Raw genomic sequence first — 20,656 nt, forward strand, 5'->3', positions numbered from 1 at the left:
GAAATACAAATATGAACTTCTAAATGGCCAAATTATTTATGATATTATAATCAATCTGCACACATAAAAAAAGTTTAGAAGATATCTTCAAAGCTGAAAACATTTTTAAGACAAAAAAAAAAAAAGGCATATTTAAGAGAATAAGACAAGCCACAGACTGGAAGAGAAATAGTTGCAGCAAAAGACATCTAAAACTAAAAAACCAAAATAAGCAACAAAAACAAAACAAAAACCCCATATACTTCAACAAAAATATGAAACAGGAGTTCTTTGGACACCTCAAAAAAAGAAGACATACAGATGGCAAATAAATTTAAGGAAAAATGGTCAACATTCTTTGTTAATAGGGAATTGCAAATTAAAATAAGATACCACTATACATTTATTAGAATGGACAAAATTCAAAACACTGACAATACAAAATGCTGGTGAGGATGTGAAACAATAGGAATTCCGACTTAACACTTGTGGGAATGCAAAATGGTAGAGCCGCTTTGGAAGACAGTTTGGCAGTTTCTCACAGAACTTAACATACTCTTAACCATATGACCCAGTAATCATGTTTCTAAGTATTTACCCAAATGTGTTGAAAATTTATCCCAAATCCTGCACACAGGTGTTTACAGAAGCTTTAATTATCATAATGCCCAAATCTTGAAAGCAACAAAGATGTCCTCCAGAAAGTGAATGAACTATGGTGCATCATGGCAACAGAATATTATTTGGCACTAAAAAGAAAATGGGGCTAGGGTTGTGGCTTAGTGGTAGAACACTGCCTAGCATGTATGAGGCACTGGGTTCAATTCTCAGCACCACATATAAATAAATGAATAAAATAAGGGTCCATCAACATCTAAACATACAAATTTAAAAAAGAAAAAGAAATGAGCTATCAAGCCATTAAGAGGCATGAAAGTATCTTAAAATGCATGTTAGTAAGTGAAGGAAGTCAATCTGAAAGTTACATATTGTATAATTCTAACTACATGACATTTTGGACAAGTCAAACTTTGCAGATGGTAAATATTAGTGGTTGCTGGGGGTCACAGGAAAGGAGGGGTGAAGAGGCAGAGTACAGTGGATTTCCAGGGTAGTGAAATTACTGTGTATATTATAATGGTGGATACACGGTCAGAACCTAAAACTGTTCTAAAAAATAAAATCTATTCAAAAATAATATAAAATTTAAAAGTTATATTGATATATTTATAAATAATATTTACATGCTCCTATTTTTTTATGCTACTGTCAAATGCAATAGAACACAATCAGTGCTATCTTTTGAAGCACTGACATGAAAAGTCATTCAATAATAGGATTAGCTTAAACTCAGATATCGGTTTCTGCTCCACACACTGGAAGTATTAAATAAACAAGAGACCAATTAACACATTAAGCCAATTAGACTTCTTAGCCATTAGGAAATCATTTTTATGTAAAGCAGGTAGGTGGGGAAAATCTAAATTCTGCTACTTTCCTATTGCTCAAATATTTTTCTTCAACAGCTACATAAATTGGTCTGTATAAAAAAATGTATCAAGGGGCTGGGGTTGTGGCTCAGGGCTAGAGCACTTGCCTAGCACAGGAGGCTCTGGGTCCAATTCTCCGCACCATATTAAAACAAAATAAAGGGGCTGGGGATGTGGCTCAAGCGGTGGTGCGCTCGCCTGGCATGTGTGGGGTGCTGGGTTCGATCCTCAGTACCACATAAAAATAAAAATAAAGATGTTGTGTCCACCGAAAACTAAAAAATAAATATTAAAAAAAAATAAATAAAAAAGTCATCTTTAAAAAAAAATAAAGATTATTGTGTCCACCTACAACTAAAAAACAAATATTAAAAAAAGTAAAACATAGTTAAAAAACTGTATCAAATTAAAATTTGAGCTAGTTTTTTAATTTTAATATAGGCAAATTTTAGTTTATCTTCTCTAGCTTATTACAAGGATAATCCCTGTCAGAAGCTTTCTGAGTTAACAGAATTGATCATGATGCCTCTGAATACGTGTCTGAATATCACTTCTAGAGCAAAACAAGAAAGAAAAAAACTTTCATCAAATTGCAAGATTCATAGTATCTGATGCTCCTGTGGGTTAAGAAACTTCCTTGGTTAAATTCTATTTATATCTGCTATAGTTAAGCTACAACTATATATAATATATATGTGTGTGTATATATATATATATTTTAGTTGTCAATGGACTTTTTTGTTTATTAATATGCGATGCTCAAAATTGAACCCAGTGTCTCACACATTTGAGGCAAGCTCTATACCAATGAGCCCTCTAACCATATATTTTAACCATAACAACTTGGGAAAAAATAAATTGTCCTAAGATGTTGGTGTTGTGCAATATGGGAAAAGATAAATAAATCTTTGCTGGTATGTTCAGATGACATATTTAGGAAGATCTGCAACAGTTTATTTATAAACGCAATGCAAATCTATTCTCAGTGATTAACACAAAGCACAAAGTTTTCTTTTTCATCTCTTGTTGTACTGACAAACTCAGGTCTTAAGTTTTCTGTCTCTTTTCTTCTGACTATTCCTTTACACTATCTCACTACTATCCTAAATAGAAGTAAAGGGCACTTCACACATATGAACCATTTTCTCTCCTACTGCATCTTTTAAAAGAGCAAGAGACAACCAATTTTCTGCTGAAAAAATGCCTGCATGGCTATCAATAACCACTGAATGCCAAGCTGTCTGAAATTTATATAAAGGACAAAAACAGAGTGAGAATCTTATGATTAAATAAAAACAATATTATGATTATAAAGTGTTAGAACACTGTGTGTGGTGTAAAAATTAGCATACCTGTACTTAAGAGATATACAGCTTCTAAGAGAGGGCTAGTGAATTCCTTCAATTGAGAGATTAAGGCCTTTTCAGTTCAGAACAAACCCAACAGAAATTAAGAAGCTAAACAGTAGTTAGCAGTTTCTTGGGAATCTAGTTTATTTTATAGATTACAATAATTTAAAAGTTTTAAAAATTAAAATGATTCATAGAATGTGTAGTATAAATAACTTTGTCTATTAATTGCTTTATTCTATAACAGTTTTGAACCAAAATAATAATAATAATAACTAGTTTATTTCCTCTGAAGAAATCACGAACTTCATAGCCTCACAAATAGAGCTAACATTAAGTGAATACTTAGAACTTGCCACTATGAGGTATATCAGACACAGAATCTCATTCACCTCAACAAAATTATAAGGTTGGTATTGTTATTATATACATTATACCAATTATCTGAGGCTCAGAAAGACTGTTATCTTTTCAAGACCATATAGGTAGTTATTAGAGCAGTTTTTAAAACATTGACTTCTCAGAGGGAGTCAGCAAAGAGGGAACCAGACTCCTAGGGATAGTCGGACTGCCACACAGTTGGTAAGAGGTATGTACTTTGGGCTGGGGAGTGAGCATGTGTAAGGCCAAAGGTAATGGTTTGATCCTCAGCACCAAATATAAAGACAAGGTTATACTTATTTCAGAACAGCCAGATGTTCTGGCAGAGAGGGCACTGCCATCAGCACTAGGATTAAGTCTCCTTTGAGAGGCCCTTGTGGCTGAGTTGCCTAGGAATTTTTATCACCTCTTTCATGACTCCATCCCAAAGCCACCCAAAGTATTTAGATTCTATACATCACATTGCATCCTGCTCAAATTTCTTGTTCCACAAAAGCAGGGTGGGTGGTATAAATAAGGTAGGTAGAGTCAGATGTTGGCCAGATACACTAATGCCACAACTGGGTCAAAGGTGAAGATAAGATGAGGGCAAGAATGGCTCTGCTACTGCAGTTGGAATTGCTTTCTCTTGGGCAGAAGTAGAAAAGTTACTAGCCCCATTTACCCAAAACTTGCCAAGAACAACCCTTCCCATGGAAAAAAAAAATTTGCTTAAATTGCTGTCATATTTCCAGGGCTGCAAACATTGGTACACAGAAGGTAATCAGTAAGTATCTGTTAAGTGGACAATACAGTTACTCTTTTCAATAGAGTGACTTTCATATATAATGTATATGAATACAGACCCCCCAATGCAGTGAGAATCTATTGAAAAGGGTAACTTCATTGCATGTACAATATACACGCCACATCTCAGCACGGTTTGAATGATCTGACTCTTATTTACCTCTCTAAACCCAAATCAAGACACTTGTACCCTAACTTAACTGTTTCATCTCTAGCAATATGGTCTCAAGCATGCCAAGCTCTTCTTCCCTCAGCCCGTCTACATGGAACACTCCCTTCTCCTGTTAGGCTGCATCTTTTCATCCTTCAGGCTTTACCTTATATGCAACCCACATAGGAAGACCTTTTCTGATCTCACTATCTAAATGAAATGGACCCCTGATCCTCTTCTCACAGGTGTACCTTTCCCTTGTTTTCTTCATGCACTTAACATTTTCTTTTCTGTGCTTCTTTGTCAACGTTCACGATCTATCTTTGTATGTAGACTGTGAGGTCCTACGGATGAGGAACATATCCACTTTACACAATACTGTATCACTGTACCCAGCAAAATATTGACTCTGTAAGTATTACTTATTTTAAGAAATAGAAATGGTAAAGGTAAAGGGTTAAACTTTTACTAAGCACAGTATACAAAATTAACTGGAGGGGGAACAGGCAAAAATAGAGACTACTCTAGTGTCTCTGAGAAGAGATAAGAGCTTATTATTAGGGTGGGGTCAGCAATGGAAATTAAATGGATGGGAAAACTGAAAAATACTGCTTCATTACAGACTTGAGATATTAGAAGAGAAAAGGTGCCAATGATAACCAGAGAGTTTAACTTGGGTTAAGGGAGAAGGGCAGCATCCTAAGTAGAAACAGTAAGGTCAAAAGAAAATGAAAATAAATTGTTGGGCTCTGGGAAGAATGATAAAAGGCTAAACACCTAAGGGATTTAAGTGCTAGCAAGATACTGGTGATCTCTGAGGAAACCCTTGAAACCACCTGGAAATGTGTTCACAAGTACAGAAGGCAGAAAAGAGCTGAGGAAAAGAAAAAAAGGAAAAAAAAAAAAACTTTGCTTAGATTATAAAAGAACCTGCTTAAGTGACCTTGCACTTGGCCTAAGCTTTACACTTTTACCTCCACTCACAGACCTACATTAAAGAAAGAAATCTAGGCAAGAGAAAGGGTCCCACTGTTTTCTTTGTCAAAGGGTCTTCTCTTTGAGCTGGTTCTTGAGGAGATTTTAATTTTAGTCTATCAAATTCTTTCCCAAGTTTACAAGGTTAGGAACCAATGAATTTAAAAAACCCTCAAACACAGTAACAAGTTAGAGGCCATTACCCATAATTGCTGTGTGCATTCTGCAGTGAGAATCTATTGAAAAGGGTAACTTCATTGCATGTACAATATACACGCCACACCTCAGCACGGTTTGAATGATCGAATCTGACATTCTTGAATTTAATATTACAACATTTAAAGAACATAATGAAATACAGACATGACTTGAAAATAGATAGAAAGCTAGTCAGCTTCCTGATTCTATTATTTCCTGATTAATGATGTTGACTGCTAAAAGATTTTAAATTGTTGAAAACACTAGCCCAACGAAAATTCAGCTGGACTGATTCAAACCACTCTGAGGTTGCAGAACTAAGAGATTAAAATTGCAGCCTTCTCCTCCAATTTGATTAAGTTCATAAACATCAAGATTCTATTTACATAAGTAAATGTTTTAATTAAACAAGGAGGTGATAATATAAATAAAAATTATACAGCTTGTTAAAGAATTCATAGTTTAGATAGCCATTAGTAACAAAGGTTAAAATTAAAGCAATGATTTAAAAATGCAATAGAACATTAAACTAGAAAAAGTACAACATAACATACTTGAAAAGACTACTAGGCATTTACAAAAGTTTAAAAACTAGTGAAAATTACCAAAAATATATTCTACTCTTGATATCTTCCAACAGTTATTAAGTAGACAGTTACATTTGGTGAGGAAAAAAAGTAGCTCTATTAAAGACAAAGGTGCTGAAATAAGAAAACAATAATCTGAGGGCACAATCAAAAACAAATTATATTCTACCTACAAGGCAGTAAATAGTTACATGCATGTGGAAAGCAGTAGGATCACCTTGGTCAGCAAATGAGAAGGTTTTCCTGCAATGTTTCTCAGAAGAAGGGAGGTTTCCCTGTCCAGATAGGAGTGCTTGTGAAGGAAAAGAGAGAAAAACAAAAAAGGCAATAACAGAAGTCAGTGGAGGCATTGTGTGTTTAAAATATAAAGTAGACAAAGCAAGAATGATTCTCTATAATTAATCTCATATAATTTTTTATAAACTAAGTGAAATATGTCCATAAAGAAAATATAAAGAGGGGTGGGGAAGAAAAAGGAAAAAGCAAAAGCAAAAGCAAAGGAGGGGAGATAAAGACTTCATCTAGGCCCATGAGTGAGTCACAGGTGATTCTTGCCGATTCCTGGCTCTTCAGGAAAATGGATAAGACAAAAATCTCAGAGCTGGTTCATGAGTGTTGTGCAGAGAACAAATACATACATGCCAGAAATCTATGACTAAACATGTGTTCGTGTTGCTAACGTCTATGCAAGATCTACAAAGTTTTGAATATTATCTTCTGATGAGAACATAATAAGACTACATTATTTTAAATACTTCAAGTATTTCTGATCAATTCAATGACAGCCATAACACAAGGAAAAGCATCTTTCAATATTGCCTGATGTGACATACTTGTTTTCAGTAAAATTTTATCAACCCACTCATTATAGGACCATGTTGAAAAAAATCAGACATTCACAAAGGAAAGGACTTGTATAGCAAATGAATTATATAAACAAACTGTTAAGATTTCCCCCCTGAATTGGTTTACATTAATTCAAGTAATTAATATTTTCATAAAAATGTTTATGAATAATATAATCCCTAACTACCATTCCCCCCTTAATAACTTTCATTTTTTCCCCTTTAATAACTTTTAACAACATGCTATAAGATAATTTTATGCAACTGTACTGGCTTATCCTTAAATTCCAACTGTTTTGATATATATAATTAGACTTGCCTTTCCCTAAATAACTTTGAGTTAGTGTTTATTTTTTAATACTATGCAATTACAAATCACTGTTTAAATTAACACACAACACAGCTGAGAAGAGTTATAGAGAAAATGTTCTATAATGTTATATTTTATAAATTGAACACTTGAGAATTTTTTTGGAGAGAAATTATTTGGAAAGAAACATGTAAGCAAATACTTAGAGCTGTACTTTCAGGAAGTACTAAACATACTACTTTAAGATTGAAACATTATTATAGAAGATAATACTAGTTTACTCTTTACTCTTCGCTCAGATTTACACCATGTTGAGTTTGCTACAAGGTTATTTTATTGACTATTATTAAAACTGAGTTTGGGGGCTGTGGTGATAGCTCAGTGTTAAAGAGTGTTTGCCTAGCACCTGTGAGGCACTGGGTTCGATCTTCAGCACCACATAAAAATAAGTGAATAAAATATAAGTATTGTGATTGTGTCCATCTACAACTAAAAAATGGGGGAAAAAAACAAAGAAACTGAATTTTAATTCAAGATGAACTTATACCTGCCTCTATCTCACTCATTCCAGAAAGGAAGGAAGGAAGGAAGGAAGGAAGGAAGGAAGGAAGACCGACTCACTGACTGACACAAATATTATCACCAACAAGACTGAACAATAATAAGAACAGAGAATATTATCCCTAGGCCCTTTCACATAGATGGTACAGTGATCCTAAAGATAAATTTATTGGTTGATTTATCCACAAAGGCAATAGGTAGGCAGTAAATTTTTTAAAATTTGATTCAGTTTATAATTGAAGATCAGCTAAGACAAGGAGAAAATTGAGAAAAATAAAGAATGGAATGCACAATTAAAAAGAGCAACTACAACATTCATTGCTCTTATTCCCATTCATTTTTTGCTATTCACACATGATGAGAAAAATGTATTCTTACATAGATTTATAAAACATATAATATGTATTTTGAGGAAATTTCTTGAAAATCCACTGCTATTCATCTTATAAAAGTTACTTTTTCAGAAAAAGATCCTCAGTAGAATATCTATATTCAGATTATTACATTTCAAATTTAAAAAGATGAAATAGTCCTCAGGCCATCAAAACAAATTATGATTTGGTAAGTGTAATCCCATATATTAAATTCAAATTTCAGTTTAAAAAAAAAAAAACAAACAAAAGATTTATTTAATCAAATCCACACACTCATATCACCTTTAGACTTCAAAAGTCCCTAATTTTTTTTTTTTTTTTTTTTTTGCTCAGTAAGAGGCAAGGTTAATTACATTTGCTTAAGACTCATTTTGAAATAGTAAAATAGTTTAAAATAAAAAGGGAGCAATCACTATGGCAAGCAACCTAAAAATGTCACATAAAAAAATGAGAACACAAAAACAATACCCAAACATGACCTTCTGTATCTGAGTCACATATTTCTTCTAGAACTCTGTTCTTCATAAAGAAGGGGCAATGGTGGGTCAGGGGAAACTGGTTACTGAGGAAAGATGCAGGAGGGATAAGAGGAGTGGTATGTAGTTGAAGAATGAAGAAGAGGAAATTCAGAGAGTGATTTGGACACATGACCCAATTAACCTCAGTCTTGGCACATGTTGCTAGTTAACAACAATATACACAGCTTCATAAAAATAGGGCCTTTATTATCTTGTATTTACCACTATAAACACAAAGTCAGAGGCTTATTTTGTAATCCATTTCACATGTTTTCTTTATCTCTCCATTTTTTCCTCTCTCTCTCTCTTTTTTTAATTCAAAATTTTGTTTGGTTCTAACTTTGAGCCTGGAACCTTACGCCAGGGACTGGAGATGCAAAAGTGACAGACATGTAGGTACTCCTGCTGTCACAGAATTGAGATTGTAACAGAGACACAGGCCCACTGGAAACTATAATATAGTGTGTCAGGTGGCATGGGAGCAAGTAGGAGGTAAGTACCTAGGCCAAAATTAGTGGCTAAGTTGAAAAAGTTTGAATCCAGAGTAAGAGGCTGTGGGATGGAAGAGGGAGCAGACAGCAGAGAGATCTCAGAAGAACAGTTCTCAAAGAGGGTAGCTCTGTCTTCAAGTAGGCATTTCAAACAATGGTAAGGACGTTTTGGGATGCCATAATGAAGAAAAGTGTTACTTTTTGTTACTTATCTAGTTTTACTGAGAGGTAAGTCAGAAATTGCGGATGCTGTGCAAGCACACACCCCATCCCACATAACTTTTTAATGTCCTTACATGGAAAATTATACAAATGGGAAATCCCATTTATAACAATCTGAGCTCAGAATCTAACTCCATTTTACATATAATCACAAAGTAAAATTTTGTGTAATTTTAATTAAAAAAATTTTTTGTTGTTGTTGTTGTTGTTTAAGGAATGCTTTTACCCAGTAAAATAAATTGAGGGAATGCTGTGCCTTCTTTTGTTCAAAATTTATGAAGAACCGTTCACAGTAGTGGAAAATCATTTCAACAGTGGAAACCCAGCTTAAAGTAATAGTTACCCAAATCATAAGTGGTAGTATTATTGCACACTCCATCACATACAAGTGAAAGAGAGATCTGAAATTTCATTGACTAGAATTAAGAACTAAATAATGGGATACAGGAATTTCAATGGGTTTCATTTATATGGATTGCTTAAAATATGTCATATTACTTATTTAAAATATTTATAACAATGAAAAATCTACATTTGTTATGGTTTGGATCTGAAACATCCCCCAAAGTCTCATGTGTTCCCGGGCTTTTAGGAAATAACTGGAGCTGACTTCATTAGTAGATTAATCCATTGATAGCTGAAGGGACAACTGGGAAGTGGGACCTAGCTGGAGAAAGTATGTCAATGTGGGAGTACCTTGGAAGGGTTTACCTTCTCCCTGGTTTCTCTCTCCTTCTTGATGCCATGAGCAGAGCAGCTTTCCTCTACCATAATGTTCTACTTCACCTTAGGCCCCAAACAAGGGAGCGACTGACCATGGGACTGAAAACTATGAAACCATAAAGTAATTTGAAAAGGTATAAAGAAACCATACCCAGAATATTAACCAGTCATCTATATAAATGCATTAAAAGAAATATGTTCTTTCTTTTCATACTAAGTCTTGAAAATTCAGTATGTATTTTATCCTTAAAGCACATTTCAATTTGGGTTACCACATTTTAAGTACTTAACAGTCACGTGTGGCTAGTCTCAACCCTATGGAACAGTATAGCTCTGAAGCATCCAGATTTATCAACCGAAACTAGGTTTTCCGTTAAGAATTAATGCAGAAGTCATTCTATTTGATAACCCCCATCCTGAAGAATGGCTAAATTTATTAATATCTTAAGAAACTAACAAAAGCCCTTGACTTCAGAAGAAAAGAGAAAATGTGGTTTCTGGTTCCAATGCAAAAATTCTGTATGTCAGATATGCTACCTACCTAATTTACCCTCAGTATCAATATTCACTGATACCCTATCATAAAGGTGCTTATTTGGTATTGCTTGTATGATTTTTTACTTGAAAAATTGGTGTTATATGAAAGGTTTCATCATTTGGAGTTCTAATGAATGCATTCATTCCTCTCCACTGATATTTAAACAGTCCCATGACATGTTTACAGAACTTACAGGTGTCAGTTCAGCCTGTTCTTCTGTGAAGTCAATATGACGCTTGGCCTGCTTGCGGGGACATCTCAGAGAAATAGCATGCTGTGAAAATGGAGGAAGGAAGAAAATGATAGGTAAAGGAGGTGAAAAGGGCAGCTCTCCTTGTCATGCAGAAAGAAAAAAGGATCACTGAAATGAAACAAAACAGTAATGAAACAAAAGAGTAATGAAAAGTTACATGCAATTACCTTAGATTCTTTTATGCAAAAATTAGAGATTGGGACCAAATGATCCTAAGCCTTAATAATTTATGAATCATCTCCCTCTACCTCTGGACAATACAACTCATGGGAGAATTGTGCACAAACATCGTGTCCAATACCAATTCAGGCTGACAAACTTTAATTTGGCTTTGACCACGGTTTGGCAGCACTCTTCACCTCTACCCCTCACTCCGCTAAATCATCCTTTCGTACCCTGTTCTGAGTTCTTCAAGATTCTAGCTTCTCCCTTCCCCCTTGTCACATGAGCTCACTTCCCCCCATTACTAAGAAAATCACATCCATCATGAGGATCTTATCACTAAAGTAAACTCTGGAACTAAATCCATATTCTTTATCATATCTTCCCCCAGTTCTATATAAATAGCCTCCCCACCCACCAATATGTAACAATAACAAAACCAAGCATATCCCAGATTCTACTCATTCTTCCTCCAACATGAGTCTCTGATACTCAATGAGGCCAGCCCACTAAGGGTGAGGGCACGGGGGGGGACGGGGGGGGGGGGAAGAAGCTTCCTGGTTAAACTAGTATTTTCTCCTCTGCACTACCAATTTTCCTAAATTCATGATCTAAAGCTCCTCCACCTTTTAGCTACTCACTTATTTCATAATTTCCTGAAATAATTTTTTTTCTGAAGCCTTTATCCTTTGAATTGTAATGCATTTTGTAATTCATTATCAAAGTCATTAATGATCTTTCAACCAAAAAAGGTTTGTCTTTCCTATCATAGTACTTGCCACACTCTATTGCAATCCCTTGGTTGGTTTCAATTCTATACCCTTCTTTCTCACATGCTAGATCATCCTAAGGACACTGTAAATAAATTATGATCCCTTACAGTCCAGTGCCTTGCCTAGGCTCTCAAATATTTATGGAATGTATGGATAACTATTTCTGCTAGGCTTTCCTGCCACATGCTTGGTCAGATCAAGACAGTTTTTGCTTTTCCATCTCTAAATTTTCTCATTACACATGTTCTACAGCATGTTTCAACTGCTAGATCAAGAGGAGACCTATCAAACCTATATTGCCAATATCCTTATCCTTAGGACAAAGAAACTGAAGTTTAAGGGCTAAAGGGACACGACAAATGCAACCAATTCTCAAATGGTTCAGGAAAAAAATGTATACATACAAGGAATGAGTAAATGTGGCAAAATGTTAAAATTGGTGGAGCTGGTTAATAAATTTCATGAGTTCTTTCTATTATTCTTTCAACTTTTTGTAAGCTTGACAGTTAAATCTAAAATATTCTAAAAGAGATGACTGACTACCATTTTGAACAGTATAATGGAACATTATGTAGTTACTAAAATTCAATATATTCTTATAAAAGCTATGTTGTAAAGGGACAAAAACACAAAATAAAACACACAAAGAGTAGAAATTAATTTCTGCTATTACATTAAAAAGATGAAAATGAAAAAACCAGACTATGGTTTATTTCATGTTAATTCGGTTCCTTTTCTACAAGGTACCTAATACTTAAATAAATGATCTATCCCAAACTTAATCTTTACCTACTCTTTATCATATCCTAGTCTAAAACATGTAGGAAAAATGAATTCAAGGATCAATTCTCCACATAAATTTTGCTCTTAACTTTCTCAGTTCCAAGAACTTTCATTTGTGCTATAAAGTTATCAGATTCTGTATCAATCTTTCAAAATTTTCCCACAAATCTTGGCAAAATAAGTTATGGGTCACCTCTTTCTACAACCAAATGCTAACTTAAGATGAAGTATCATTTGCCAGCCAGAATCCTTGGGGTAGGAATGGGAGGGTACATATTGAAAAGCATTGATCGAAACACAAGAGCCAAACCATTATCAAGAAATGGCTTTGTACAAAAGGAGTGGCTACAAATAAAATACTTGCTCATGAGAGTGAATACTTTATATTACAATCAGAGAAAAGAAATGGAGGTTTGTGCACCCACTGTTTCAGTAAAAGAGATGTACATTCATCTGTTACTGACACATATGTATTTTTAACAAGTGTTCTGTTGACAATAAGCATAGCATGACAAAAAATGCAGATCCTGGAAATGGAGTGCCTGGGTTCAAGCCCCAGCATGGCCATTTACTGACAATGTGATTTTGGAGTTAACTATTTAACTTGTTTACTCATGTGTCAAATAAAGGTAAAAATAGCATTTATATATCATATAAGCGTTAAATGATAACTGAATTACATTACTCTAAAAACAGGAAACTGTCACCCCTCATTTGAATTTTATTTAAGACTTAATTTATTCCATTCTTAAATTTAACCCAAAACATTAAAAAAATATACCAAAACACCACAAGATGGGGGTGTTGCTGCATAGATCTCTTTCCCTTTTTTTCTCCTGTCCATGAAGTTCGGTCTTTAGGTCTCCCACTGAGAACACTGGCCAGTATACTCATCTGGATTCCCCTTCAATTCTCTGATGAAGCAGCATGATATGGTGACATGAGGTCTACAACCAAGGGTTGCTATGTTCAAATCCTAGGGCAGATTATGCAGTCACTCTCTGCCTCATTTCCATACATTGTGTTTGGCAAAATCAGTGTGGTAAGACATGCAAAATCCAATGCTTAACACAGAATAAGCACTCAGTAAAGCTGCTTCTATTGTTTTCTATTTCCTCCTCTTTTCTCTTTATTCCTCTTGTTCTACATGCCATTAAATAGCCAGTTAATGTTTGAATGTTTTTAAAATCATTTTATATTTTAGAGACCCGATCAACTTTAAAAACCCATGAATATATTTCTATTCTTGTTCAAAACAAACAAAAAAGGTTCTTTACCAGTTTTCCACAAACCCCAAACAAAACAGACCTAAAATCAAATAAAGTCATTTTATTTCTGCAGAGAAGCGAAAAATGTAGATTCCCAAGAAATACATATAATGTGAGTTACAGCATATATGCCAGTGCTGACAGAAAGTATATATGAAAAATGCTCTTGAACTAGATTTTCCCCCAGATTAACCAAATCTTCAGTCTCTTCTTTCATCTGATAGCTATTTCTTCTGCTGTTAAATTCACTAGGCCAGTCAAATTGGAATTAAACACCAAGTTGGTACACATGAAAAAATTTCAGTGAAGCCATGAGAAAGGTTGCTACAAGAAAAAAAAAAAAATCAATGTGTAACTCCAATCATTCAGATGTGTAGGACTTCTGAAGCTTTCAGAAAGTCCTGTGCTCCTTCCTATCCAGTTACTACTTCAGAACAGTAAGATTATGCTTGCTAAGAATAATTTGGGGCTTTGAAGATAGTGGGCTCACACCCCATGTGCTATGAAACACAACTGCTGTTTTTCTCTTAATACCTCAAAATTTCTACACAAATTTTCTGTTGAAATAGTTCTACAAGGTGAAGTGGAGCAGTTGCACTGAAGCTATGATATACATTGTTGTATCACATCATAAACTTTAATACTGACCACTTGTTCATATTTAAAAACCCTCTACATATAAGGAAAAAAGTTATAATTTCAAAATTTTTAATAGCTCAGGCACTAGGCAATTTTTCCCCATTATAATATAATAAATCACCAAGTTATTTTTTAAGGTACAGCAAAACCTTTTGAATCTATTATAAAACTAATTTTAATAGCTTTAAAGAGTCTTTTCATTTAAAAAATACATTTTCATATATAAAATTCCAAATTCTAGGGAATCATTAAGGGGTAAACACTACCAGAAAACAAATATAAAGGTATATTCCAGTATTAACTTTCAATCTATAAATACTATTTTATAGGGAATTTATAATATGCAATTATCAATTAAATTATCAAACAGCTTGTGCTGTTGTCTCATTGAAAAGTATGTTTTATTAACATGAATAAAAGTGCCAAAATGAGTAGATTAACTGCAATCTATATTTCACATTGGCTGAAAAATAAAGTGCCTTTATTAGAATTTATTTCAAGTACAATGAATCATACAATGAATTCTAATTTTAAAAGACCTAACAAATTATCATTATTGCTGGTGGACTTCAAAAGAATATTGACTGAAATTATCCTGTATTTCACTTTTAAGTGTATCTGTGGAGAGTAATTTTATACTAAAATAATTCCTAATATTTAGAAAATAATCATTTTTAACAATCAACTAATATTAAAATTTTTATTAAAAACCAGTAAACAGATGTTGTGGCTATGAAATTCAAATATAGACTTCTCAGTTACTTGATCTACTTTATCTTTTCAGTCTTAGCTTGAATGGAATAATGTATGTAACATTAGAATTCATTCATACTTTTCAATGAGACAACAGCACAAGCTGTTTGATAATTTAAGTGATAATTGCATATCTAGATAGAGATGGTATTTGCCTGGTGGTAGTGAAGGTGGTAAGCAGTGGTCAGACAGGATATATTCTGAGTAAAGCCAGTAGTATTTGCTGCTGGATCAGAAAGGATGTGAAAGAAAAATATAAGCAGATAAAAGACATGGCAAGTATCTGATGAAATTAAAAGATGAAACAGTCATTAACTGAGATGAAAAAAGATGTGGGAGAAGCGAGTATGGAGAAAAAGATCAGGGTTTCAGGTTTAGATCAGGACATCCAAACAAAGACACTGATTAGAAATGGAATGAATACACCTGGAGTTCACGGGAAAGACTCGGGCTAAAGATAACCTGTATTTTCTTGAATCTAAGATGACTTGATGCTCATCAAATCTGAATGACTTAAGTGTTAACTGAAGGCTTCACACAATATACTCTTATTTGGGGCATTGCTAACAGTGTCTGATAGATGCATTCTGATTTCAGGATGTGATTGCTTAACCACGGCACTGTTTTAGGCCAGATAATTTTTTTTTTTTTTTTAAGTTGTAGATGAAAACATAATATCTTTTTTTTTTTAACCTTTGTTTTTATTTATTTATTTTTATATGGTGCTGAGGATTGAACCCAGGGCCTCGCATGTGCTAGGCGAGTGCTCTACCACTGAGCCACAACCCCAGCCTCAGATAATTCTTTTATGTATGGGCTGTCCTATGTACTGTAGGATGTTCAACAGAATCTCTGGCCTCTACCCATCAGATGTCAGTAGTACCCTCCTATCATGGGCAACCAAAAATATTCAATGTCTTTTGAGGGACAAAGAGCCTCTAATTGGGAACCACTGCTTTAATGGGTTCAAATAAAGTGAAGGAAGGCACAAGAAGTGTCTTAAGTAAGTGAAATTAAAATTAAAATTTAGAGTTGTCAGTACACATGGATGAGATCAGGAGGAGTATGTATAGATAGAAAAGTAGCCTAAGAACTGTGCCTTGGGGTACTCCATAGTCAAAGAGTTTATAGATATGAAGAGGTGACTAAGAAGAAATGGCAAATGAGGTAGTTCCACTCTTCCCAAATATTGCTTTTTTTTTAAAATGACAAATTCCAAGAAAACAATGGCGATTTTTGGAAGCTAGAAAGCATTTACCTGAGAGGTAACTAACTTAGCAGACCCAAGAAATATGAATGCTGAGCCAGCACTGAAGAAAAGCAAAGTAACACCTCAATTTGTATCATGTAACCTCAAAAATCCCCCAAAGTGACAGCAGAAGTGACAGTGGGACTAAAGCAGGAAGACCCTTTACTTGCCCATTGGCAGTGGTCTCAGTTGGCTGATAATCACTCACAGAAATCCAACAGACCTCTGCTTGGTATGGGTTTCACTCAATTCTGCAGAAAGAAAAAGAGAATGCTGGCATGCTAGCATTAAATACACCATCTTCAGAGGGAGTTCACACTACCCAGCGGGGGCCTTTTTTGAGTCCACAAATGACAGCTCCTCATAAAGGAGAGACTATGTGGGCAAATGCAAAAATCACACTGCTCGGAGAAACTTCATGCTCCATGGGAACCAGTAGAATCTTTTAACAGCCAATGAGGACAAGTTCCAGGGCCCCTCGGGGACATGTTCACGCTCATCGACAAGCGTTACACTGTACACCAGGAAGTCAAGTTCTGCATCTTCTCATAGGCTTATATGGTTCTTCACGGACAGTCTTCCTGGTCTACCTACACTTAGTAATCAGGGGTCCATTTTGTAATAAACACTATTACCTGGAGACATTCTATACTTAATTGCAATCCAGTATGTTTCCAGGAGAGAACACCAAGAAAAGGAAAAACCCCAAAAAATTTTCATGAAAAATTAGGGCTCAGATCTCCTATTAACTTTTTACCTAGAGCAGTGATTCTTAAATGGGGGTGATTTTGTCCTTCAGGGAACATTTTTAGTTGTTACAACTAGAGGGGAGTATGTACTACTGGCACCTGGACAGTAGAGGACAAGGATGCAGCTAAACATCCTATCATGACCAGGCAGGCCCTCACAAGAGAAAATGCCAATGGTGCTAATGGTTGAAAAACCCTGATCTAGAAAGATCAGATGAAGTTCATATACTGAACACTGAGGATCACCTCATGTCTAAACCCTTTTTTCTCTAAACACTAGCAGTGAGGCAGATGTCTTCTGTGCAGGAGACTGAAGAATCTTCTTTGCAGAAGGTTGCCACTCTGAAAAAACAAAAACTTAATAATCCTACAGACTACAAAAACAAAACAAACACCCCACTCCAAATAAACAAACAAAAAACACACAAAAAGAACAAACCAGAAACTAAATATGAAATTAACAGAACACTAAACTTGTTTGATGCAAGTGAGAGATTTAATCAACAGGGATAAAATTTAGAATTACAACAGTGATAAACACACAAAAATTTAATTATTTTATAAATCTAAAGATAATTATGAATTTTAGGGAAAGCAAAATGAGGTTTCAAAAAGGAGATGTAAGAGATTACAGTTTAAAAGCAAATTGCAAATACATAATCATAACAAAAACACTGAATAGTAACCCTATCAAAATATACTGCGAGAATGGAGGAACAGAAGTACAGGGAGTTGTCTAAAGACAGCTATATTCTCATTTTCCAGAGCAAGAAGTCAGCAGACAATACACACAATGGGAAAAGTCAGGAAATAGTGACGTAAGTGTGGATTTAATGGTAAGAAGTTAAATACTGTAAGAACTAGTTAAAATAGTAGGAAAGTGCTTATCTCTGGGAATAGAATATGATGTGTTAGTATAACAAGTTTTTTGTAACAAACCTCAAAGAGCTATTTGACTTTAAAATGTTCTTATAGAACTATTTAACTCTATGCATGGAAAACCAATTAAATTTTTTTTAAAAAAATGTATTTGCAAAAAATAAAAAATAAAAATAATATTTGCTTTTGAGGATAACTAGATACATGGGTTTGGGATCTATAGAGCTGTCCGAATTTACTTGATTTGAATCAGAACAGAGCAGACCTCCCCCCAAAAAACCACATTAAATCAAGTTCCAGGCTTGTTAAACCACTTTTCTATCCCCTCTGGATGAGGCAAAAGAACAGGCCAGATGAGACTTTTAAGTTCTTTGCCTGCTTTATTCACCAAACCTTATTAAAAGTATTACATTAAACATTACACCATTGAATGCTAGTGTCCTTGCCCATGGATATCACTAGATATCATTTGAAGTATGTTTGCTGGGAGAGAGGGATTTTTCACTTATTACTTCTTTTGTCCTTACATAGTTTGAACTTTTTTGAGTGTATTTTACAGACAGAAAGATAAACACACGTTAGAATATCCTTAATAATTAGTTTATAATCTGTCCTCATGCATCTTGACCCAATTCAACATACAAGATAAAGAGTAATAAAGAAAACATATCTGCAATAAAATATTGCTTAAATCTCAGTAGATGTATCTAAAAGACAAGAAAATGACAAGTAACTGGTGCTAATTATAATTTTTGAATATTATAAAGCAGAAACCAGTTTTCAAGTTCTCTATAGGTAATTAATATACCATGTAAAGTTTCATTTTAAATAAATGAAAGCATATTCTTTAGATCGATATGATTTCCTAACTTTCTCAGCAAGAAAACTCAAGTTTACCTCTAAACCGCCATGATTCATGTTTCTTTTGTGCTCTACAGTACTAGAAAAAAGCTAGGCCCATGAACAAATATACTAGGAGTTACTCACTTATGTAAATTAATCTAATAAAATCAGCTAGGGAGAAAAAAATCAATAATGTCACATAATAAGCATAAATTTTAAATTTTTCTATAATTCCTTAAACAATATTTTACAAGATTTAACCTGTTGATTTCCTTCTTGCTTTTTGTTACTCTGTAACAGAACTGTGATCTTCTTGATAAAAAGAACTCAAAATAATGAATTCTCTTTCACCAAACTCGGCTTTTGTTAAACTTATCGTAAATCCACTACATCACACTGACTCTTTGATAATAAAATGGGGTAAACCATGAAAACTAAAATCTTAGAGAACTACAATGGGGATGAATGTTTTTCTTATGTCCTCATTTAAATACATATGTTGAAAAGCAATTATCAACTTAGTAAATATAAGTGGCTTTGGAAATCACATTTCAATATTTTTTAATTACATGAAATAACTGATATAAATTCAAGGACTTCAAAAAGTCAAAGAATGAAAAAGAAGAAATTAAATGTTTTCAAAGTCATCTTTGTGACACAGCCATCACTGACAAGTTTTAAATGTAGAAGCATTAAGAAAGTTTAAACTTAATTTTTTAAAAAATAATTTCCCCTTTATTTAACTCTAAAATTCCAGGAAGAAAAAAGTTCCATCCATTTACCTCAGTAATTGGCTGCCCCTGAGATGTCAAATCCAGTTCTTGAGGGCGTGTCACTTTATCAATATCCAAAGAATCCATGCTGGAGGCTGCAGACGTGATGCTAGAACGTGAGGAGTTACTAATAGAGCGAACTTCAGCATCACTCACTGTGCCTGCTGATGCGGTTCTTCTGTGCTGATTAGTTACTAAGGGCTTAGTATCTTCTAGTAGAGATTGCTGAGCAGCCTCGTCCATGCTCAAGGAGGCCTGTTCTAATTGTGCAGTGATGTCATCTAGAGAGTAGTTAGCATGAGAAGGTTTAGTTATCCTATTAGATGAAGAAGATAATCCTTTCAAGGTGCCATGTTTTGATGTATGTCGGTTAGCAGGTAATTTCTGAGTAGTTTTTGTTTCTGTGACTTGACACTTACTATTTCCTGAACCAATACTGCTGAGCTCCTGCTCTATAGAGCAAAGATCGGCCATCAGGGCATCCAGATCAACAGTCTCTCCCTGATTCAGAGCTTCTGCAAAGAACACACATTTCCAGAACACACTTAATCAGGATTTATACATTCCATTATAAATCAGTTAAATATGGGGGAAGAAGCAAAAGAATTCAACCCATTGGGTCTTAAGCTAAACAAAGTATTGCCAATAGTTTGCTTGTTTTAAATTCCAAAAGAAATCATTAGAAGAAACTAGTCCATGTTTTAAGATCTCTAGTAATTGAGGGGAATAAAGTTAAAGTTCAAAGGCAAAAATCTTAACATTGTTCCGTGGTTTTACCCACATCCTCCATAATAACTTTTCACCACAGGTTTTAATAGGCTATTAATATGATTAATGCCCAGGTAAAGATGTTAATACCAAAAGAACTGGGGGCATAAAAAGGGAAGTTTTAAAAGTCTAAAAAATAATTACAGACTGGAATGTCAATAAACTTGACTAGGTAGAATATATCAAATAAAAGCCACAGGGGCTGATTTTAAAATTATTAATAAATAGTTTCATTGGATTTTAATCAAGTGAGAAAACAACAATGGAATTAAATATGCTGGGGGGT

The 20,656-nt window shown here is 34.3% G+C and overlaps 1 protein-coding gene across 1 annotated transcript in view; it reads right to left on the bottom strand.

The window, feature by feature from the left end:
- Positions 1 to 20,656, bottom strand: part of Raph1 (Ras association (RalGDS/AF-6) and pleckstrin homology domains 1) — a 60,588-nt gene that overhangs the window by 35,411 nt on the left and 4,521 nt on the right. Inside the window, 1 exon segment of the mRNA XM_048808351.1 lies at positions 19,612 to 20,117. Within this exon segment, the coding sequence (XP_048664308.1) occupies positions 19,612 to 20,117 (506 nt within the window).

The sequence above is a fragment of the Marmota marmota genome, unplaced genomic scaffold (assembly GCF_001458135.2).
Source record: "Marmota marmota marmota unplaced genomic scaffold, marMar, whole genome shotgun sequence".
In the NCBI taxonomy this organism is placed as follows: Eukaryota; Metazoa; Chordata; class Mammalia; order Rodentia; family Sciuridae; genus Marmota; species Marmota marmota.